Consider the following 24,722-nt stretch of genomic DNA (forward strand, 5'->3'; position numbering starts at 1 on the left):
AATAAACAAATTGGTCAACCCTCAACCCCACATAGCAAAAATTCCAACTTTATCTCTGCTGCACCGTATGCAAAGAATACAGTCTGGGTTGTAGCAAGGCACTTTGGCATTAACAACCAGTTTTCCTGTTTAGTGGCCCTGGTGAACAGCTCCCAATTTAGATAACACAACACAAAATTAAAAAAACAAATAAACACATCATCTTTGAAACACACAAAGATCTCGGTAACTGGGACTGAATCAATGAGGAATCGTCACTAAGTTTAAGGCATGCAAAGACTTTCCTCCATGCGAAGAGAAATATATCAATGCCATATAGGCACAGCTAATGTTGAATTCATAAAACTGAGTACACTTTAAAATATTACATTGGAGATGTGTTCTTACTGAAGAATTTATGTGATACATGAGATACATTTGGGCACAGAAAGTTGATATGAATATGCCTTAGTCTATCATTTGTTACATACAAAAAGGATAAGGAGCCAACAAGAACAACCTGCTTGTTGTTTCCTTATTATGATTACAACATCTACTCTTTTTAGCGGTACTAAGTTCAGTTAGAACAATTATTTAGCTGTGTTTTCGAGCTAGGTTCATCATGGCTTTCAGCCATTCAACTGCTGTCCATTTAGCTGCCATTTATGAAGACTGCATCAATCAGCTTTCCATTCTTGGCAAAATAATGCCTGTCTCTTTTCAAGGAAAACCGGAGGCATCACAGCTTGTGTCGGGAGATATTGGTACGGTTTTAAACAGCCAAAAGATGGTGGAATCTAAGCTGGATGAGGCATTGACAGCTAGAAGCGAAGGCAAAGGTCGCTCAGGTGTTCAAGATTTAATTGAATCGCTAGCATCAAGTAATCGATTTGTTGATCAATCCATGAGACAAAGTCCGCTGACAAAGGACAACCTCTTTAAAGTTCAGGAGGACCGTCAGTTCTGTGAAGATGTCTTGGTTGAAACACACAAAGAATTGCTTGTCTCCCATGGATTTTCATCTTTAGTGAATGCAGTGGATGCTGAATGCAAGAAGAAATTTGACCTACAGCAAACTATTATCAAGGAAGAGCATGGGCGAAGAAAAATAAAGCAACTGCAGCGTCAGGTTCAAGATATTCGTAAGGAAAAGGAGCAGGAAATACAACAGAGGAATGAGATGATTGCACATCTTAAAGATCAACTTCAGGAAATGAAAGCAAAGAGCAACATGGAGGGAAAATATGTGAAGAAGAATGCAGAAAATCAAGTGCACCAAAATCAACAGCGATGCGTACTCTCAGAACAAAAGTTGAAAGAAGAATTGGATACCTTAAAAACAACCTTGGATGAAGAAGTGCGCACTCATCACGAAATTGAAAATTATTTGAAGAACCATCAAAAGCTTTTGGAGGAGAAGGTTGAGTACTGGATGGATAAATATGACAAGGACGTGGAAGCGAAACAGCATGAGCTCAGCGTTCTTAAAACCTCTAAGGCGAATGATCTTGAGCGACTGCAAGAGCTAACTCGAAAATATGCTGAGTACGAAAAAGTTGTTGTTGAGGATCGCATCGAAAAAGAAAAGGAGAGAAGGAAGAAAGAACAGGAGGAACTCGAACTTAATTCTGCTGTTCGGTTGCAGGCATGGTGGCGTGGTACAATGGTTGTCAAGCAAATGGGACCATTTAACAAGAAAAAGAAGAAGGGAGGCAAAGGAAAAAAAGGCAAGAAAGGGAAAAAGAAAAAGTAAAAAGGATCAATGCGACTTTCAAAAAGCTTTTATTCACTTGTTTGCTTTGTTGTTTACCAATATACCTGTGCTGGCGTTGTGTGATTTAAATATTTTGACTATGTACTCCAATGTTTGCAGACACAATTTTTTATATAAACCTTTCATGAAACCAACTTTTTCTGATTCAACTTTTACTAGCTTTTGTTTATATAGTATACAATAGTAATACAATTGCTTTTTACTCATTTTTTTGTGCTGAGTTGTCAATTTTCAACATAACTAGTATGATATATTGTTTGTTTAGCACTTGGTTGAATGACTGAATGGATGTTCTCAATGAAATTTATGGTTGTTTTAGAGATGTTGATAATAGAATCATACTTTGTAACATAATTCTTAAATATGGCTCAAGTGGACTTGAGCAATCCTGATTTGCTTCGCAACATTGATCCTATAAGAAAGGCTGTGTATGATGAAGGTAAGTGTAAAATTCCCCTTTTGTTAAACAATGTAAGAATTGTTGTTTATTTTTTGTAGCAATACGTTTGCAATTTAAAAATGTAGGATTGAAGAAGAAGGATTTTAGAATGTATTGTCATTTTTTAATATAGTTAAAAATTATATTACTTTGTGGTTGAAATATTTCTGGCTCAAAACACGCGTCACTCCTATCAAGTAACTAAATTACGCTTTGCTATTTTTGAAACAATGGTGACTTTCAGTGCCAGTGTATTTTTTACAATGGCCTTTTGTTATCAGACATTTAAATGTTTGTTTAGCAAAAGTAATTAGTTAAAAAGATAACAATACAGGGGTTGGTCAAGTAACTATGACTTCAGCCACTATTTATTTATTCTGATTTTTAACTAAATGTGATAGCTTTGTAAATGGCTTGTAACCATTAGCTGGATATCATTGTTTTTTTAAGGGTTTGGAATTTTTCATTATTAAAGTGTTAACAAAAAAGATGCCTTGACATGTTAGGGTATGATGTATAGCCTACTAAATTTTGTTTTTTATTTTGAAAATATTTAGAAGTTTTTGTATTTATGGAAAACAATGCAAGATATGTTTTTTATTGCATTAAAGATCCTTTGTTAAATCAAGAGACCATAAAATGAAATAAAGCTAATTTTGCATTTTTATGTTGCAGAGGGATCACCGAAATTTCATATTGGGCATCTACATGAAAAACCACCTGTTGATTTATTTGGTTGGGCCGATAAAGAAAGAGGAAAGAATGTCACGTATGAAATGATTGGAGCTGAAGGGAATGCCAGTGGTGAACAATGGGAACTTGATGTAAAGCCATTGATAAGCTCCATAAAATGGTTGCAAGTGCATGGTTTGAAGAGAAATAGATTAACAATGCAACAAATCTTGTCTTCCATTGGTTTTAAGCATGCAGAAGGTTGGCTTTGTTAGAGTTATGTTTGTTTTACTCATTTTAAACAATTGCCCAACATAAAACACTGGTACCAAGATACAAATTTTAGAATAAGTTAAAGTCTTATATGGTATAGTCAAGCAATATTGAGTTAATAAAATGTTTTTTATCTGCAAATTTTTTCTTGAATATGTTTAGAATACGTTCAGACACTTGGAAGACCAGTTGGATCGTTTTATGGTCATAGCTTATACCAACAATTTAAAAGAAAGGATGGTCAGCTTTACAATGTAAATGTGCATCTTTGCTAGTTGCAGTTGATGAGCTGTTCAAATTTACAATTTAACAATCAATAGATTGCAAATATATTGTCTTTCTTCTTGTTTTTTGTGTATTAAATGTTATGTAGTTTGTATAATTGTTGTGTTAACTTTTTAAGGATTTCTTTAATATGAAGTTGTGTTTCGTTTGTTTTTGTGTTAAAATTATTTGTAAATTCATCGATGTTCCACTTTTCCTGATGTCATGTTCAGATTACAGTTGGCCGAGAAAAACTGAAAAAGGTTGAAGAAAGTTTGTTGCGGGCATCCCATTTGTTTAAACGACGTCTTCAGTGGCTGACAACTGGAAGCCGAAGAGTGTTTGGTGTCATTCAGGTTTATTGTTTAAATCCATATTGATTGCTTGTATGTCTGTTTATTCTACTCTTATTGTTTCACATAATTTTTCTATGAAGTATTCAGCAAATAGCTTCATATATTTTATGTAATTGCTTGTTAATTTGAATTATCAGTAGCCCTTATTTATCCTGGTATTATATTTTAGGAACATTGCATTTGTATTGTTATTGATGTAACTACGATGTCACAAACACAGTTTGACTTATACCGGGAATGCTTGTGCGACGTAATCAGAAATCAAGTTTCACAGCTTGCAAAGTTTAATATGATCAAGTAATGTATATAATTAGATATAACGTTTCTTTACAGCAAAATAATTTCAAGAATAGTTTCTTGTCAATCCATATCTGGTCAAATAAACCCTTAGCCAATTAGACAAACTATTGCTTTATTCAACTGGAGGTGAATTTGCCAACCACTTTTGTGCAAATTATAAATTACTTTTATTTTGAAAATTGCAAAAGACCAAATATTTGTATCTGTCATGGCCAACGATAAGTTGCTATCATTGAAATAGTAAAATATTTATAAACCATTGTAGTTGTTAGTCTGAGATCGCTAACAGATAGTTGAAAAGATTTTCATTGTCTGGTACTTACATGATAAATTTTAATTTATCCCCAAAAAGTATTTTGTTATTCATCATACTTATCGTCATTCAGAGCTCAAGCAAATATGGAAATGTGGCATGAGCAAGCCATGCCGGTTACTGAACTGACCATCAGAAATGCCATTGAGTGGGTAAATAAATTGGACAGAATGGCAGAAAGTTCTCGAACAGGTTGTACTGAAGCTCTTTTAAAAGCAATGGAAGATGATTCGGTAATTTCAACAATCTTTTTTTAAATGTTAAGCTCTACAATGTTTACATCTCCTTGTCGATGCGATTTTATTCCTGCTTGCAATTGATGTGGGTATTTACTTCTTAGTCATAACTCATGTTTGCAGCTTGAAAGTGTCTATCTATTTGCTGAGGGGGATTCCTGTGAAATGTCAAAAGAACTGCTTCGACAGAAGTTGGCAGAATCGCCCCACCCACTTCACACTATCTCCTTTAATGCAGCTAAATCAGCCACGATTACTTTTTTGAAAGAACTTGCAGCTCAAACTTCTGGAAGGTTGTAGCACACTCCTAATTATATTAATCAATATTAAGTATTCAAGAATAAAATGTGTTGTTAAAGTTAAAAGCTTTAAATTGAAAAAAGAGGTCCAAATGTTTTTGTAAATTAAATTTCTTCTTAGGTTCCACGCATTTGTGGTGAAAAACGTTTACGAAGAAGATGCTGAGGCACTACCAGCTTCGGCAGCACCTCCCGGTGGTGATGGTAGTCGAATATCGGTTCGTTATGCTCAAAAAGCTCGTGGTGGACTCCCACCAGGTGCAGGTGTACGCGAAGACGTTTTTAAAGTCTGGATGGAGCTGGAAGAATGTCGCAACACTCACGCACAAATCGAAACTTTATTAACAGAAATACCTGATCCTAAAACTGAAGCAGGTGTGTGGTTACATAAAATCTTTTACTACAGGGACCTCCCAATTATATGAACCTATTCAGAAACAAGAAACATGTTCCATAAGTATGTAAAAAAATTTTCACAAATTCTAATTTTAAGATTGTAAGCAAGTTGTTTGTAATGGACATTACAACAGGGCAATAAGTCATCAATGGAGATTAAAATATTACTTTTGCTTTTGTGCAAGTAGAAAAAGTGCACTTTTGTGGTTTCTTGCCAACTGGTTCTGTTGCAGTTCTGTACTGTACTCTAATTTTTTTATGTGTAGTACAGTATACAATCCATAAAATGTTAGTTTAGTAAGATATAAAAATTGGAAGAATATTACTGTAAAATTCTCCACAAAGCGTTATGATGAGCTGAATAAGGAAGAACTTTCCTTAGACAAGACACAAAACAAAACAGATGAAATATCCGACTTTGAGAAACAAAACACACATAATTTGTACTGGTATTGAATCAAGTTTTGCAAGATAATGTGCATTTAAGCAGTTGTATATTCCTAAAAAAGAAAGGTGAGCAATTCACACTCCAACAATTCTTGATATTGTATTGTATCCAAATGCTTATTCCCAGACCATTGGAAAATCCTTTAAACATGGCAATACTTATCACTACTTAAGCTTAAATTTTTGAGATTTTTCCTGGGCCTCGCTCACCATCACAAAGATGCAATTTTTGAGTAAGTTATATTTCCTTGTAATCTTGCCCCCCCTCCCCCCCCACCAAAAAAAACAAAAAGATTAGTACTGTAGGTTAGCAGGGCCAAGTTTTAAACCTATTTGCTTGAAGTTTTAACCTAACTGCACCATTTTTTAACCATACACAAAATTTGTTTCAATTCCTATTCAGAAATAATGCAATTGAAGTATTGTAAACTACAAGCTCGATACACTTTTTTGACAGTCGATGGAATTCAGGATTTCCGTCTTTGGTTGCAGATAAATGAGGCCTGACTGTATAAGACAGCGTACAGTCAGGCTATACTATACTATACTTGAAACAAAAGTCTGAGAACTTTGCCATTTACAAGTTCTGTTATCAGTGTAACTTAACTATAATATGACAGATAACTGTTAAAAGTCAACACATTGACTGCCGAAGGATATTTTTACACTTTATGTGTCATTGACACTGGAACACTTTCAATAAAAATTTAAATTGAAATTATTTTGCTACATTATTTTTGACATGATGCTGTACTAAATCATGTTTCACTGAAATTGCTGTGTTGGCCGGTGTGTCACCTGGGTTCACTTTGATACAAGATCACTCGTTTTCTGTGTGGCCCACTGGTATGTCACGCAGTTTAACTTTACTTTGCACTTTACATAGCAATTTTACATTTCATAATTTCTATTATTAGTATTTAAGGTATATCTGATGTTGCTGTACAATCAGTGGTACAAATAAGTTAGTATGATAAACGTAAACAAAATTTGTATTTTCTAATCTAAATTTTTTTCAGTAATCCTGAACATGATAAAAATAATTTTAATAAAATTGTAAATTTTGACCCCAAAACAAGCTTGAAGTCAGAAGTGCAAAATACCTGAGATAACTAAGGTCCCAAATACCAGAGAATCTAGTCTTGCCTAGAAACACTGAACTTACAAATGCAGATTAAAATAAAGTGCACTGCGATACAGTGGCATATTTTGCAACACCTAATTCAAAATACAGTGTGTTACACTGCAGCTAGTCACTTGGCAGTCAATGCATGAAGCATCTACCGGTAACATTCAAGTTGATTACTTAACTGGGTAGTAACTGTATGTTCAAGGGCTTGTCTTTTTGAAATAAGTAGAAAACTATATGAGTAGGGCCCGCAAAAGTCAATAAAGTCAAAATTTTTTAAGGACCTCGTCTGACCACGAATCAAAGAATAAAGTTGTTTTCAGCACCTAGGGGATTGTTACTAAGAAGTTTATAGGTCAAAATAAAGTCAAAATTTGTCAAATTATGGCTTTTGACAAAGTTTTTGTGTTTCTTGAGAATAATTTTTGTAAAAATCCTCGTGGAAGCATTGTAAATCAGGAACTGCGACACAATTAAACCATATAACCCATAAAAACAGGAAATAAGTCACAATGCCCACTTGGATCAGCAGTAACTTTTATCGCAAATTGTCCATTGTTTATTTATTGTTGCGTATTTAAATAATTCTTATAAAACACTTCCTCTTCATAAACGTGGTCTTTTCGAAGATCAACAGTTTGGATTTTAGGAATAGCCTACTGACATTCCGTATTAGGCTACAAAAATGCCTAAGCAAGCTAAATCGTTTTCAGCAAAAGTTAGACAGATTTGTCGAGATTTTTCTGATTAATTGTTTAATCTGCTGTTTATTAGAATTTACCATGCAGAGAAAATCGAGGCAAAGTGCCTTTTTCACAAGGACAAAATAACACAAGCTACCTAAATCTATCGCCAAAAAACACGACGCACTTTTTATAATCCATAAAACACCATGACTTTTCGACAAAATATTACGTTTGGGTCTGAAATCGACAAAATGTTATGTTTGGGTAACTGGAGGAAGAACTGTGGCCTCTACAAATAAGCAATTTCGTTAGGTCAAAATAAAGTCAAAATTTGATAAAAATAAAGTCAAAAAAAATTTTTTTTAGGTCAAAATAAAAATGGCCCTATATATGAGACATTTAGTTTTTTCTAATTTTTCATGACTTGGTGAATTTTTCATTGTTATTACTTAATATTATTAAGCGAATTTTGATTCATTTAACACCCTATTGATTGCCTTGCAGTTGCTGCCCTATGTAAATTAATCCGGCTTATTATCTTGTTTATATGGTTTTTTATGTACTACGTTTTGTAGCTTCTGTGGATCGCCCAGCTATAACTGATGGTGCAAGACCTGAGCAGTATATGAGTTCAAAGGAATGGCTACATCGTCATGGACTTGAAGCTTTGAAACTCACAGCATTTCACGCCCTTGCAAGCTGCTCATTTAAACACGTGGATGGTGTTGTTGATCTGAAAGGAAAACCTGGCCGTAATAATGACTCATCTGACGCTGTAAATTTACTTTATTTAGTTTAGTGGTAGTGAATATTCTAAAGTGTGGTAAACTCTGTGATTTTGCATTTGTGGTGGTAGTACTTGTAAATAGGTGAATGAGAAATTTTTTAACTATTATTGATTTGAAAAGTTGAACTGCTTATTTTAGGAGAATGTCAGGAAGCTGGTAAATGCCAAATATTGTGAACACTTTGCACATACTCAGTGGAAAGATGGAACACTTGTGCATGTGCATATTACTGCTGAACAGCATAAAATTTATGAAAAGCGAATGACCACTGCTCTAAATGCAATTCAACAAAGGTTTGGTTTATATTTGTATGCTATCGTATTTTGCTTTCGGTCTAAACGTTAACCTGCTTAAAACTGTAAGTTTGTGTTTAGTTAATACTAGCTCTTATGATAATGCTTTGTAATGTTTCTGTTTTATTGCAGGATTGACTGGTTACAACAAGGTAGCCGAGAGGTCTTCGGAACGATTTTGGAAGAACAGGTTTATATTTTGATTGACACGTCACAGTCCATGAAGGACAAACTTTCAATGGTCAAAGAAAAATTATTCCAGTTAATGCAAGTAAATGGACCTTTTCATGGATTACATTACGTTTTAGGAAACTTAAACATTTTTATTTGCTTTAATATTGCATATTTTTATCATGCCACTGCACACTTCCTATTGTAAACATGTGCTAAGTGAGGTCTTAAATTAATAACATAGGAACAGCTGCGGCACAAAAGCAAGTTTAATGTCGTAAAATTTGACACAAAAGCTGTTGCCTGGAAAGACAGAGCATGTGATGTCACTGAACAAAACCTTCTAAATGCTTGGAGTTGGATAAAAGGTTAAAGAAATTAGATATTTTTATGACAAGATATTACTTTTTACTGAATAACGTTTGCTTATTGAGAAGTTTGTGATATATGTTATCAAACTACCAACAATTTTTGTGTTATGGTGCGCTTTTATGAACTATATGCAAATTAATTTGTTGTTTTCTTTAAATACCTTTCGATAGTTTACAAAGTTTTACTAGAATATCTTTTTACGTTTTCATTTACAGACATAGGCGTTGGTGGTAGCACCAACACTTTGGCTGCTTTGAGAATTGCCTTATCTGATCCACATACTCATGCAATTTACCTGCTAACGGATGGTAGACCAGATCAGGTAATTGTGTGTAGTATAGTGTGGGGAAATTGGGCTGTTGTTGCATTTGTGATTAATTTAGTAACTACTGTAGTTGTTACGTTTGGTGGTTTGATCTAATAAGTTTTCAATTTTAAGTCCCATCAGATGATTTGGAAGTTTCTTCAGGTTTGTTTGCATGATTGCATGTTGTTGTTTTGTCATCCCTTAGTAGCATTTTATTCCTTCATGAATTTCATGTTTTGCATACATTTAATTCAACGCTTTGTACATCGTATATTAGTTCATCACATTTTATGCTCATTGTCATCAAAACAATTAAATTTGTTTTTTATTTTGCTTGGTTAGATACTTGAAGAATGTGTTGAACAAACACAATATGATAAATTGATATATGCTTTTAAGTTTTAGGATATTTATAATGAAAGCTTGTTAACTCAACTTCGTGTTATACATATTTTCAAATAAATAGTTGCACTTGGGGAATCCTTTTTAAAATGTATGTAACTAACTAATGATAACTCAAAGCTTTTTAGCTCTAAATTTCAGCAATTCAAACTGTTTTTGTAGTGCTCATGACAGAACTAGTGCCTGTTATCTCGACTTAAGTTGATAAATTATTCGTTGCGATGTAAACACTATCGTAGTTTGCTTCTTTAATGGGATTTTATAAGCTAGGATGATAAAACGTTAGTTTTGTGTTGTATGATTTCATACATTTAAAATCATCACTTCAAAACTCTCATTTGGACTACAGTGTTTAACATAATAGCAGCATGGCAGTCATGATCCTGTAGTTGAAAAGATTGTAGAGACTCAGCAACAGTATAAAAAAACTCATTTTTACCTGGTTCGGATAGGTTGATGTGATTGAATTGGTCCTTTTCATTTGAGTTAATAACCTTCCATTTTATGCGCATTTAACCATATTATGCCAAATGCAATTTAACTTATTACTCAATATATTTCATAAAATCTTTCATTTTACATCTGAGCATAACAAATTGCAGCCATTGGTTGTTGGTTCTATTGCACACCTTGTTGACAGCCAAGCCTATAGGTTCTATTGATGATAAACTATGCATTTTCCCATGCTTAGTTATATTTATTAAACTTTGTTTCTTTTTGCGAGCAAGATTGTTTTCTTGGCATGTGTTTGTGCACCAAGCCGTCACATATTTTGTTGGTATAATTTTTGTCATTTATTTTGGTGAAGTTGTTTTTTATTCATATTAATCACATATTGTCTATGTATAGTAACTGCATAATTGTTAAGTTTATGAATAAGATCTTATTTTCTGGTTATTTTTCTAGCAACCCCGATCAATATTGGCACAAGTCCAGTTGCAACACCCAGTACCGATTCATACAATTGCATTCAACTGCAATGACCTTGAAGCGAATAAATTTCTTCATCAACTATCAAGTGACACTGGTGGACGATATCACAATTTTACAAGCAATGGAAGCATGCCCGATGCACCTCCACCTTTTGAGGTAGTTGTTTCACAATTTACCTGGAGTTGAATTTCGCATTGTATTTTTAAATATTGTCCAATGATTGATATGACTATTGAAAATTTTTCAGAAATAGTTTTGCTTTGAATAATGTTTAAAAAAGCAATAATCAGTTTTTAAATTTAACAATGAAACCTAATGAACAACTAGTTTTGATAGTAGAGGGAAAAACATATTTTGAAATCTTTCTATTTGTACTTATAAAGTTATAACCGATCTTTGTACTGTGTGTAAATGTAGTTTTTGCTTGTAACAAAGGTCGTGACACTTTGCACTAAAACATTACTCATGTTTTGTTTTTAGTTTTAGCTTTATATTAATATTTTTTTGCATTAATTTTTTGTCATTTTTAGAGTGAAGATGTTAGCTTATTGAGAAAGGAGTTGCAAAATGGGAAACGTGACTTGGAAAAAGTGTCAAAGTTACGTGCAAGATGTGTTATGTTGGACTGGTACCACAATAAAAAACACAAGGTAAAATGATGTAACAGTAGTAAGTAGACTTATTTTTATATGTAACCCCTTTAAAAATAATTAAATTCAGAATTTCCTATAAGGGTTGATAGGAATAACATTCATGTCAAATTTTCTTAAAAATTTGTTCAACTAATACCAATCACTGAATATTGTCGGGTCAATTAAAACTCATTCTCCAAACAATAATGTGCCATAAGAAACTTGGCACTTATCATAAATAGTTAATTACCAATATGTTGCAAACATTACAACAAATGTAGAGATATTCTAGTCGATGCACTATGAATATCTCTGCATCCGTTGTATTAATTACAACATTTTGATACGACAAAATTATTTCAACTTTCCCTTGGAAGTTAAATGGTCAATTTCACGAAGTACTCGTAACTAAGTGGACTTAAGTTAGTTGTTGTCATAATTTGAATAGCTCCAGGACTAAACTGCCATTTTGTAGCTGAACATTGGGCACTTTGTAGGTACCGGTATATAGACAATTATGAATTTTTTAATTCTAAGTAAACCCAGGCACAGACAATTCAAATTAATTTTTTATCTAATTCTGGTGACCCAACTTGAACTAAAATGTGGATAAACCATTATGTTGATTGTAGATAATGTTTCAAAGCAAAATGCATACTAAGATTGTTTTTGTGATATTGCGTTATAAGTTCCAAACTAAGTCAGTTTTTGGCAGTTATTATTTTTGTTGGGAATAAAACTATAGACTTGTTTTTCTCAAGAGCATTATTTTTAACGTTGGCTGGTTTTGGTTTTTATCTCATCACAAACAGCATAACGTAGCGTTTCTTGCCCAGAACACCAGTCTTGATACTTTGTCAACTTCATCTGGGGTGTCATCACGATCATCAAGAAGTCGTACAAGATCCCTGACTTATGCTCATAGACCCAAAAGTGCCGGTGTGAAAAGAGAAAATACATATGACAGGTAAGATATGATGCACTTGGTTGTTGTCAGCGACATTGTTTATGTGTTTCCATAGTAACCAGTAATGCCTACCAATCACTATGTCTTGAATATAAATACGTGTTTGAAAGCCTTTTGGGTAAAATCACAATTGACTGAGATGTTCAAAAGCTTAACATTGTTTTTATATATACCTTTATATTTTCTTTCCAACAAATCTTCCATTTGTTTCCACACTTGAATTGATTTCAAAGCACCCTTTTAATAACCTTATGTTTCTGTTCGAATTGTATGGCATTGTTATCCTGCTCAGATAAAGCTTTAGTAATATTGTATTCACACAATTGAAGAGCAACGCGGTGTTTACCTGTCTTTATTAACATTGTTCATTGCCTTGAGGGAAGATTGAAACTTCAAGCAATTGTAGCCTTGTCTGATTATATTGGCATTTATTGAAAGTAAATGTTTGAGAAAGGTGGAAGTAGATCCACTTTCGAATTATTCAAACAATTAACATACTTGAAAATTCAGTATACAGCTAGGAAAGGAAGTAATTGAAGGATCCTTAGCATATGGACTTAGTTTCTGCATTTGGTTTCTAAGTAATGTATGGTCAAAAGTGTTACTAAACAAAGAAATTGCTTTAACTATAATTTTGTAATAAGCATGCACTTTGAGACTAGGCTGTTTTTAATCAGTTGAAAAAGGGAAGTAAACAATTAGTACAATAGATTATATCAGTTATTATCTGGTTGCTGATACAAAATTTGTACAAGACCAAATCATGGATATATTAATTCCTGTTAAATATCCTGACTTTGAAATACCCATTCTTACCTACACTCAAGCTATGTTGAGGTGTATGCAGGGGATAGCAGTGTTATTATTTCATGACAGTCTCATTATTGTCATAACACATGTCAGTTGAAATTGGAAATACACACTTGCTATTGCTCAAGCAAAGAATATGAGAAGTTGAGTTTGAGTTTCAAATTCTAATAATAATTATTGTTTTCTGTATAGTGATAGTTCTTTCAAACGGCCTCATTCAAGCCTTGGATACTACAAACGCCCTTCCCCACCTACTAGCCCACTTTTAGCAGTGGCCCATAAAAGTCATCGAGGCACATCTGGTGTTAACGATTCTGCTATTTTGCATAGAAGGTCAAAATCGCATAACCAAGGTATTAGAACCTATTCAAATCTATGATATTTTATTGTTTTTTTTGTGGTTTATATCAGATACAAGGTCCCATGTTATTTGTTTGTGTATGTAAATGATAGGTCAGCATCAAGCCGGACATACCAAAACAAGTGTGTTACGGTTGGCTAATCAGGGTGAAACTCACGGTTGGTTGCTTCCAGAAACACAAGATTTCATGAGTCGTCAGATTAATAAGTCCATGGAGGCATATCAAGGTTTTTTTTTTTCTTGTTTTGTACGTTATCAATATCAATGAAATTCTCTTTTACACTTTGTGTTACAGACATCATGAGAATGAAGGTGGAAGCAAAGAAAAAGCCTAAAAGGAAGAAGAAAGTAGTAAAGTATGTTTGTTTACTTATGTAAACATACGGTATGTATTTTCTTTAAGAAAGTTATATGTTGTATGTGCTGTAATCTTAAGAACTGTCACTGTTATTTCTGTTTTTTTTGTGTGTTTTCAGTCCTTTGGATGTTCCAAATTCAGTATGGTTGAAGAAAAATGGTCTTGTTCCAAGGAAGCTATCAATAATGGACATTCTCACCCCAACTGCTGTGAAAGTGACACCAAAGTATATACCAGTGCTTGATTCGCATGTTGTGTCGAAGGTCTTCGATGAAGTGAGTTCTTTCTCACACAAAACGTGCACACAGCTATTTCAAAATGCTTGATTTGTGGCTTAATCATTAAAGTTATCAATTTTAAAGTGACTGTTAAACAAGATAAACCTAGCTCTTTGCAATCAAGGACAACCATTCACTGCTTGAATGGTGAAATAAATCTAACCTACCACAGGTTCTTCCCATTGCTCATGTTTCACCTCGAAGTCGCCGCGAGGTCAGACTTGTTAATCCAGCAGCTGTTGACCTTCCAGGCTATGACAATAGGTTAAGAGCTGCAATCGATGAATATCATCAAAGACTCGATCTCCAAGTCTGGAGAAAGCTGTCACAGGAAGAAAGAGACAAGTAAGTTTGTTTATAACAAGTCCGATGACTTTTAAAGTGCACAAGCTAAAGATTCACTTGCCTTCGAGTCAATGTGTTCCCATATATTTCCCATGATCAATATAGTTTGCGGGAAAAAATGATTTTTGTCAATTTTGTACATGGACATTTAGACAAACATGCATTATGACAAACTTCAGTTTAATTTAAAAATTTACTGAAGTTTGTCATCTTTTTACAATAATATGCATCTTTTTACAAATTTTCAGGTTTGATAATGGACCTGTTTCATATATGAATAACACTGTTGCTATCCACCAAGCCTTAGATAATTTAGGCTGGCCCATCGAAGAAACTGATCTTCTGATATTGGCTGATGAAATTCATTTAGGTAAGTGTGATAAATTTTTGCTAATTCTCATTTAGCCTCTAGTTTTCTATGATTATTTAGTTATTTCTAGTTATTTATTATATTATATGTATCTATATAAACAGTATATATGGTTATTGATTATATACAGCTATATTGGTGATTGCTTGAATGCATGTAGACATGACATCACTGTTGCGTTTGTTGTTTTTAAGCAGACTTTAACCTAGCAACTTTGAAGTAATTTTTTTCCATCTCTAAGTACACCTGATCAATCAATCTGATGCTTGCAAAAGCTTGTGTAGAGCAGTTAAAAACAAAAGTTAACCCTAGAGTACCATGCTGCTTTTTTATTTTACTAGATATAGATATATTTACCGATTATATGGGTTATATATATTTTGCATTTGCTTAAACTTCAACAATGTAAACTTTTGCTCAATGCTTGCATTTACCACCAACACGGATTGCTCAAGGAATAACTACATAAACCAACACTACATTCATACTGCACTCTCTGTAACCAGCCTTTAATTTACGATTTACCTCTGGTTCTCACTTATATGCTTGGATAGTGTTGTGTTATTTGTTTTGGGGTCGTGTTTAAAGTTGATTTTCCTCTTAATAAAAGCTGTGCAAGATTTTATGTGGCATCAGTGCAATACGTTATTTGGTGCAGTATTTGTATTATAAGTGATAGCATCATCAGGTTACTACCAATACCATTATTGGTATTATCATTGAATATGTTTCATGAATGAAATATTCATTACTTCACCTAATAATAGTTGTTCAACAAGTATGACAACTTTATTTTGGGGAGTGCCTTTGCAAGTTCGCATTGTCCTATAGCTTTATTTTAAATTCGTATAATTCTTGTGATGCACGTTCATGGTGTTATTGTTGTTATCACATTGCAGGTGAAAAGTACCTGCAACAATCTAAGGACCTACAGAGAACGGCAAAGAAGGTTGCCATGGGCAGAAGAAAGTCCAGCGAAGATGGTTCTGTTTGCTCAAAACGAAATTCTAGTCCGAAAAAGGTTCAATCAGCTAAGAATAGAAAACCAAACCGCATAAGGCAAAGTAAACCAAAGAAGAATAGAGCAACTGATGAATCAACTGTAACAACACGTTCAACGCAATCGACATATTCATCGGAAAATGTAATTTTGTAATTTTTTGTTTTTTGAACACTATTAACTTTAGCAGGGAAATGAATTACCTTAAATCAGGGGCGGGCAACATACGGCCCACGGGCCAGATCCGGCCCGCGACGGGATTTTGAGCGGCCCGCAGACAGTTTCCGGTCTTACATGATAATGTGGCCTGCGGCCAAATTCTGCCGCAATCCCTGTATTGCTTCACTGAATAAGTCCAAGTTTGCCAACCTGAGAAAGATGGCCATGAATCTACTTGTTCTGTTCGGGTCTACATACATTTGTGAGCAAACATTTTCGACCATGAACATTAATAAAACAAAGCTGCGTTCCAATCTATTCAGGAATCCGGCCCGCCAAGTACTTCATTTTCTCATATCAGGCCCGCCGACCGAAGAAGTTGCCCGCCCCTGCCTTAAATGATGTTTACTCTGTGTTATGTTTCTAGTTACATTACCTACTAACATATTTGCACTATAAGTCTGTTAACCATTGTTGCCTTTGTGGTTTAGAGTTCAGAAAGTGAAAATGAAGTTAAAGAAAAAGAAGATAAACCAGAGAAACATAAACTTATTAAACGTAATAACATTGATCGTTTAAAAGGCCAGAAAGTGATTGCCAGGTAAACTGTTTCATTTATTTTACTTGTAAATTGCCACAGAACTTTTTAGGGTTCTATATTAAAGATTTCTTGTTTATTGTTACTGTCACTGCAGTTAACTGATTCTATCATATTTGCGATGTATGCAGAAATTTTTACTAGAACTGTTTTTGTTATAGTAATGTTATGGTTTTCACATGTGTAGCTATGATTTTGCTTTATGTTTAACAGGGATGAAATTGATGGATTTTATTACACCGGTGTTGTTGTGAAATCCACTGATGCAAGACATGCACAAGTTTTATTCAAGCATGGTGATGAGGCAAATATCCCAACCAGATTTGTAATTCAAAGATCTGGTGCAGTATCTTGCCCTCCGCTTAAAGTAAGAAAAAATTTGTAATTTTTATGTTAGGCCTGTTTAATTTCTGTTTGAGCCAAAGGTTGTACTTTTCTTATAAACTGTTTTATGTATTTTTGTTTACATGTTTTATCAACTGTTTTATTTACTTATATTTTTGTTATGTAAAATATTTATGAGAACCATTCTGTGTTTGAATTGTATGAATGCTTGTAATGATTTATTTGTAACATTAGATTGGGGACAATGTATTGGCTTTCAGTAGAAAGGACAGCAATGTGAGTTGCTATGTACCCGGTATTGTAATAGGAACCCCGAGGAGATCACAGGTGATGAAATATTTCCAGGCGCACAGCTATGGCTATGATGCAACCATTATCTTGTATAATGTATAACACATATTTGGCCATTCCAACTTGCACTGATAAGTTATAGGTTTTGTGGATGTTTGGGTAAATCTTTGCATCGCCCTCAATCGTTACATGTTTTGCAAGGTCCGTGACAAGTTCTACACCATATTGAAATATAGCAACACAAAGACCGCACTGCTGCGAAATAAAATGGTCAAAATAAGTCCAGAAAGATATTCACTCATTGTGAGATACATAGAACACGCTTCACAAATCGACTTTAGTGTGTAAGTATTTATGTAATATTTCTACAATTTTAGTATGTTTCATACCTTGAGTTTTTATTTTTATAAATGCTACAATTTTGTGGCTTCAGCTTAACATAATTGGTATGTATGAGTGAAGTTTTCATTGTGAAGTTTTTTAGGTTTATTTTAAAATGATTCATGTTTGCAGTCCACCGGTTGATTTCGTGCGACCAGAAAGGCGTGAGCAACCAATCACTAAAGAAGACGTAGAAGAGATCAGGGGAACACTGCAAGGTTTACAGACGACACTTGACGATAGCTCCAGGGAACAACAAGAGCAACGGGAGGTGAGGTTATTCGGAGTACTCAGTCGCTTCCTAATGATTGAGTAATAAATTTTTTATTTTATTTTTGTTTTGCTATTAAATAATTTATTAGTTAGAAATTTAATAAATCTTTATTTATGAATTCATTAATTAAATTTTTATCTTTCTATTCAATTATTGTCTGCAGATCTTGGAGCAACAATGTCGAGAAATTGAAAATGTGAAAAAAGAAATTAAAGATGAACACAGCGGAGCTACAGAAACAAAACAGGATCTTTTGCTGGTAAGGATCTTGAGAGTTCTCATTAGCCGCCGTGAAATTTGCTGGTGAAAAGTTAGTTGTATGTTGTTCAGTGATGATTATTGTTTCTCTGTGGTGTATTTTTAGATTTTAAACCAACACAAATTTGATCTTGAAGATGCAAGGAAGGAAATAAAAGATATTGCGCTCGCTGAAGAAAAGCAACAGAAGGACCTGGTTTGTTTTCAGCCATATATGTGACTTTTAGAGTTGTAACACTATACTCAACTAAAGAAACATTTTCGGCAGTACAAAGTGTAAAGGTATTATTGTAAACGTTAAACTTCTTATGCAATATGTTAGGAAGCTCTGCGTTTATCTATACCACCTGAACCTGTTACTCCTGTTACGTAAGTGTCCCTGATGAATTAATTTCATTAACTAACTGCACAACAATCAGTAGTTGCTAAAATTCACATATTTGTTTCACAGTAACAAGTAATTTTACCCTGCATTTTTTGCAATCATTTCTTCTTCAGAAAATAAGAGCTGAATTTTAAACTAACTTTTGCAGACTTAATGACAAAATCATAATCTTTCTTAATCGATTTTCCTTTGCATGTGTTGCTAAGACATTGATTTCATTTGCATGCTACCTTTAATAAACATAGTCACTGCCAATTGGATAATGGTAAAGACATCCAGAGGCGTTTGACTGAGTGATTTTTGCCAACCGTTTTCTCTATTGAATTTACTACTTATTATTCATTAATGATGTGTATAGTGTGCATAAGTTTAACGTCTTTGTAGCTATTTGATACCAGCTTGCATGTGATTCCTTTATTTTTCCATTTCTTCTTTTTCAATTTGCATTTGATTCTGTTTAACTGACTTGCTACAATGTTTGCAATGAAATTTTTTTTCGTCTTGGTGTAGTTTGACTCTAAATTCTTTGCAATTTTATTGAATTTTTTGTGGTATGAAATTTAACATATTAAATTAAATAAGCAGAATATTTTGAGTTTCTTTTTGTTGCTCCTGTTATGGACCATTTATTCGTTCTTCATTACTTTTGGAACTAAAGATTAAATGCCCATTTCCAGTACTACACCAATGCACAGTGCCAGTACAATGACAGAAGTTTCACCCACAACACCAGTACAGAGCGCCAGCACCATGACTGAAGTTACTCCAGTTCCGGAACCTTCTAGTTCAACTAGCAGTGAATCAAGAAGATCATCTAGTGTTAGTAGTAGCAGTGATGACCCTGACCCCGACACTAACAGTAAGTATTTGATACAAACCGTGATGGATACTTCCACATGCTTTTTCTCTGTTTTCTCTCTCAAACTTTTGTAAAGATCAAGCTTGTCTTCAGAACCGTTTCTGTTCATAGTACTTTCTGTTATAGGAACGATTGTATCAGTTGATGAAAAAAATGATTCCGTAATGATTACCAAAGAGGACAAAGGAGTGCTTGTCTGTATGTAGCAATTCAATTTGTGCACTTAACATGGTCTGGCCTAACACCACACTATCCCAACTGCCTTCCATATATTTCAGAATTTGTATCATTTAGTAGAATGATAAGAGTATGGTGTCGAAAGCATTTATTGAAATATTTAATATGCTGTATTTCTCTGCGTTTTGCAGCCCGTAAACTACCAGAAATCATATCACCAGGCAGCGCTCTTGTTCGAGAGCTATCTCCTAAGCTGGATGTTGGACAGGAAGTTCTATACAGGAACACTGATGATGGATGGTATTACAGGTAAGATTTTCAAGGAAACAAGAGAAAAGGCCCCCTTGAACAATATAAAGCTTAACATACCTACCATTATTTCATAGATTGGCAATAATGAACTTATACGTATAATATTGTATCCCTGTTATTATGTATAATTGTATATGTTATGATAGATCTTACTTTTGTCGCTGTTACAGGGGTACTGTCCATGCAACTTACCCCAATGACAGCTATGACATTCTGGACTGCACTGACCTTATTCAGAATACCTTCAGAGAGGATATCATTACTGACGAAGATGATGCCAATAACATTATCACTGTATTGCTACATCACTACCACTTTTCTTAGCTAATTGGATTTCTTAATATGTTGATTATTTTTATAATTGTATTGTCACTTTACAGTATTTGATTTTGTTTTGTATTGTACAGGTCAATAGCACTTTAATTGCTTTGCACCCCAACTATCCAAACAGCTACGCACCAGCCTATACACTCGAATGTCAACCAAATAACTGGTTCAGCGTGCGTTTTTATGACAACTCTGTTACAAGCATCCCACGTGAAGAGGTGAACATGTGTTTTAATTGATGACGCCTGATAATTAGTGAATATTTTCCGAAAAATCTACCTACACTTCAGTTAATAAAAGCATTGTTAATTTATTTACCCGGAATTATTTTGTATATTATTCACATTTAAAAAAAAAATTTTGTTATTTATTTAGTTCTTCACATTTTTATAGGTCTATTTAATTCACATGGAAAAGTTCAAAAAAGATATTGATTATATCAGCGAGTATGAAAATAGATGGGTTGGACAAGCAGTTGTGGCACGCAGTGATATGGATGGACAGTATCACTTAGGTGAATGACGAGTAAAATGATCATTAAATTTTCTGTAGGTTGGATTATATAACCTCACGTTGTTAGTATTGGCCAAGTAAGGTCTTTCTTTTCTTCAAATACTAATGAATTTTTACAGCTTCCTGTCGGAGAAAAATTGGAACTGGACATGAGTATGCCTTGCAGTGGGCAGATGGAAGCACAAGTGTACAACAATTGTCGTGTATTTTTGGCAAATATACCAAGCAAAGGCCCAAAAATATTGGTTTGTAATATCAGAATATAAAATATAAATGTGTATTGCGTTTTAGGTTTATTGATGTCAGTAATGTCATGATGAACATGTTAGGGATGTGCAAAATTGGAAAACATTTGGTTAGGTTTAAATGCAAATAATAGGTTTGGGTATTTGTATGAGTACGAAGTAAATCTGAATTTATCAATGTTAAAGTAATAAATGGTATGTTGTCAATGGTATAGTTGTCGAAAAATTTATATTTTATTTTACATTATGTCAGGAGATTTTGTGCTTGCAATACATGATGTTGAAAATCTTATCTATTTGCCTGGACGTGTGATGGCAGAAAACGGTGACAAATTGGTTGTCAATTTTTGCAACAAGAAAAGGTCTGTATCAAAGATTGCCTGCTTGTTCTTCTATGACTTTTTTGTGTGCTCAAATTTATGAAGTTCTACTTTTGAACCTGGCATATTCTTTTTGCTTATCATCAATTTATGTTTTAGATCACATCATGTACTTCCAAACCAATGCTACTGGATATCAAGGCAGTATTATGACCTATCTGTTGCATTTTATAACAGTAAACAAGTTCATCAGAATTAGCCAAGTTTAAAGCGTATTGGTAAATGTAATCATTCTGCTGTTTGCAAAAAACTGTTTGTTTTACTATTCATTTTTCGTTGGCAGATACTTTTCATGTAGTATATGTGTTACACAGGCTAAAATGGCAGTGGTAGGAAAATAAAGTACTTAATTAAATTATTAACCCGTTTGTAGGTTTCATTGTTTTAATCTAGGTATAAGCATATTTGTTCTTTTTAAGTAATTGTCACTGTCTTTTAGGTTTATATGTAAGGGCATGCATTGCTAAACTTGCTAAAACCAATCTAGTGTGTTGTTCACTGTCCTAAAGTCTTAATGGAATTTTTATTCCAGTTACCTTATCAGTTGATTGTACCTTAGAAAAAAATGTTGTAGATATATGACTGCTTTGTTGCTTATGTCATTGTTTTAATTTTGTGCGTCGGCGGTATATTTTGTTTTGATCCGTATACATTGGAATTTGAATTAAAGAATTGACGAATGTTTGTCATCTTATGTGTAAAAATCGTCTAGTTAATTTACACTTCTACAGGGCTTGGTTGTGTTTTAATTTATGTTTCACTGCATGTTGATACTTTGCACTTAAGTTTTTTACTTTTGTTTGACCTCGTTGTTTCAAAGCAAAAACTGATACAGCTTAAAATTATTATAAAACAAAGTGCATGATTTTGAGAGCTCCAAAGTTTTAGCATTTGTATTACCGATCGGAAAATTTTGTAGTTTCCTACATCTTTATGTTCTTGCTTAATAGTTTATCTTTAATGATATTATTAGATATCAACCCTGTAGATGTCATCGTCACATTCTCATATTTCGTTTTGACTCTTTCCAGTAATAAAAAAGCTAGCTCTTTCTTGTTCACTCCTTTTCTAAAACGTTCTGTTTTGATCACGTTAATTGTATATCGCTTGTCATTAAATATTTAGACAAACCATGCGTGTTATTCTATACATGTTTGTGGTTTATGAAAAGAAGTGCAACAGAAAATATGTAACCAATGACAAGAACACATTAGCAGTATAAATACGTCCATCATGAAAAAGATTCATAATTTGCAGTAACACAATAACAATAAATGGTGAAAATTTCATTAGAAAAACAATCAGGGTTTCCATGTGATGACTTTTAATGCAATTTGGGCAGCTCTGGAAACGGCCAAACTTTGTGGATCTCTTTCACATTCCTTTACATCATCAACAAATCTCTCCAACGTTTTTCTACCCTCTGGTGCTTCAGACAGCATTGTGAGCGCTTTTATTGCATACAACCTTGTTTCCGTGGTGGTTGCGTTAACAAGTCGTAACAAAGATGGAATTGCATTAGCTTTCAAAGCGGCATATTTCCCTGAATTAATTTTATTACAGAATTAGACAAATATTTTCAAGTGTGTGATAAGCAACATTATGTGTTTAGCCTGTGGATATTAAAACGCTTACACCAATTGACCTAATGCTCATTGTTTTCAACTTTACTACCTTTTGTTGTGATTGCGATAGTCATTAACGCTCCTGCAGCATTTGCTTTTACATCATAGTCTGGGTCAGAGAGAAGCCTAACCAGCAATGGCACAATCTCCACATCATCGCATGCCGCTTCTTTTCCGCTGAATGGGACACTAACATCCATAAGATCTCGTGCAGCTGCACTTCTGACTTGGGGGCTGTCATGTCCCAACAGAGCCTAGAGGTACCAGCATTTATTAATTATTATTTGACTTCGGTTAGGTTTGGATAATATCAACATTTCTACTCATATACCCGATCAACTTAAAAGTAAAGTTGGTTGAATGGTTAAAGTCTACCTTGAGGACTGGCATTATACCAGAATTTAGTGCACTTTCAGCATCTACACGCATGCAAAAGTGCAGAGTGTCTAAAATGAAGTGCTTAATTTCATCCAATTCCTGCTTGAGTTTTTCTACCAGACATGGTATGAGCTTACCATCTACGATTCCCAATGCGCCTAAACAAGACAAGATTTGTGTGCTTGCCCACAGTCAATTATTTAACGTTTTGCATGAATAATGCAGTTCAATGGCTTTAGAATCCTTGAGACTTTTATAGATACCTGATGGGATTTCTGACACCATTTTAATAGCTTGATGGGCATTTTTTCGTACAATTTCAACATCATCATCAAATAACTGTAAAAATTAACAGCAAATCAAAGTTGATATCTTGCTTAATCAATATACAAAAAAACCTTCATTTGAATAGTACTGAACATTGTGATTAACTTACATTTGAAACAGGTAAAATAACTTTAAAATCAAGAAAAGCATTTCTTCCTATGTTGTGTGTTGCAACTATATAGAGAACTTCTGTTGCTTTGTGTCTGACTGTGCTGTCCGCATCAGTTAAAAGTTTTTTTAAACTGTCAATGCATCCTAAAACAGAAACAGTAAAATTTATTTTTGCTTAGAACATATTTCTTCAAGTTTGTTCACAGAAGACAAAATGAACTTCTAAATGTTATGAAACGCATCAATTTCACTTCACATCTCATGAATTTAGTTTTCCTTGTTGTGCCTAATCACAATGACTTAAATATATTTAAAAACCATTCCATGAAACCCACCAATTACAACTAAGTTGAAGCAACAGCAACTAACCTACTCTTATTGCTTCGTAAACCTTTTCGGGATCATGTACAAGATCACAAAGTGACATCAAAGCCCTTTGTCGAGTAACAAGATTTTCATCACATAGCTCACGGTTTAGTTTTGGCAAAGCTCGACTTCCAAAAGCTAAAGGTGCTTTGGTAGCATCAATGTTGGGAGGCAAGGAATACGAAATCCTAGTTGTTGCCATTATTTTAAAAATTTCTGTAATTATATGATAAAACAGTGTTTATTAGTCCGAAATGTTTAAGCAAGAATTCACACAAATTAAACTACAGTAACAATCTACAGACACGCTCATTTAGGCTAATATTTATAAACTATCATACAACTTTATTACAAAGAACGAGAGTTTGATACAAGATATGAGAGATATTTACATTTAAGGATCTATTTCAAAATAATACGGTAGACTAGCATTGTAGGCCATGTCTAATGTTAATGGAGGC

At 33.8% G+C, this 24,722-nt stretch overlaps 3 protein-coding genes across 5 annotated transcripts; 2 read left to right on the forward strand and 1 right to left on the reverse strand.

Moving 5' to 3' along the window:
- Positions 1-527: 527 nt before the first annotated feature.
- LOC143451336 (dynein regulatory complex protein 9-like) lies at positions 528-2,073 on the forward strand. Its single transcript, XM_076951808.1, has one exon. The coding sequence runs from the start codon at positions 602-604 to the stop codon at positions 1,730-1,732; it is 1,131 nt and encodes a 376-aa protein (XP_076807923.1). The 5' UTR covers positions 528-601; the 3' UTR covers positions 1,733-2,073.
- LOC143451317 (von Willebrand factor A domain-containing protein 3B-like) lies at positions 2,024-22,594 on the forward strand. 3 transcript variants are annotated; one of them, XM_076951778.1, is made up of 41 exons: positions 2,024-2,192; positions 2,868-3,125; positions 3,300-3,391; positions 3,635-3,757; positions 3,927-4,054; positions 4,444-4,603; positions 4,730-4,899; positions 5,027-5,280; positions 8,139-8,338; positions 8,490-8,644; positions 8,777-8,915; positions 9,060-9,183; positions 9,403-9,509; positions 9,627-9,656; positions 10,803-10,985; positions 11,360-11,479; positions 12,298-12,428; positions 13,431-13,591; positions 13,692-13,826; positions 13,895-13,955; positions 14,076-14,232; positions 14,408-14,580; positions 14,829-14,950; positions 15,850-16,094; positions 16,601-16,710; positions 16,921-17,074; positions 17,287-17,379; positions 17,545-17,687; positions 17,857-17,995; positions 18,162-18,257; positions 18,363-18,452; positions 18,579-18,625; positions 19,319-19,500; positions 19,627-19,698; positions 19,869-19,986; positions 20,160-20,283; positions 20,397-20,534; positions 20,710-20,830; positions 20,949-21,074; positions 21,328-21,436; positions 21,554-22,594. In XM_076951778.1, exons 1-41 carry the CDS (start codon positions 2,117-2,119, stop codon positions 21,651-21,653), a joined length of 5,466 nt encoding a protein of 1,821 aa, XP_076807893.1. In that variant the 5' UTR covers positions 2,024-2,116; the 3' UTR covers positions 21,654-22,594. The 3 variants fall into 3 exon arrangements, with proteins under 3 accessions (XP_076807893.1, XP_076807909.1, XP_076807901.1); XM_076951794.1 differs by lacking the exon at positions 19,627-19,698; XM_076951786.1 differs by lacking the exon at positions 9,627-9,656.
- On the reverse strand, positions 22,590-24,544 carry LOC143451341 (radial spoke head 14 homolog). The gene is made up of 6 exons (XM_076951822.1): positions 24,265-24,544; positions 23,894-24,039; positions 23,721-23,796; positions 23,455-23,615; positions 23,129-23,333; positions 22,590-22,997 (listed from the first exon to the last, which is right to left on the reverse strand). The coding sequence occupies exons 1-6, from the start codon at positions 24,461-24,463 to the stop codon at positions 22,756-22,758; spliced, it is 1,029 nt and encodes a 342-aa protein (XP_076807937.1). The 5' UTR covers positions 24,464-24,544; the 3' UTR covers positions 22,590-22,755.
- Positions 24,545-24,722: the final 178 nt, after the last annotated feature.

This window comes from Clavelina lepadiformis, chromosome 1 (genome assembly GCF_947623445.1).
Source record: "Clavelina lepadiformis chromosome 1, kaClaLepa1.1, whole genome shotgun sequence".
Lineage (NCBI taxonomy): Eukaryota > Metazoa > Chordata > Ascidiacea > Aplousobranchia > Clavelinidae > Clavelina > Clavelina lepadiformis.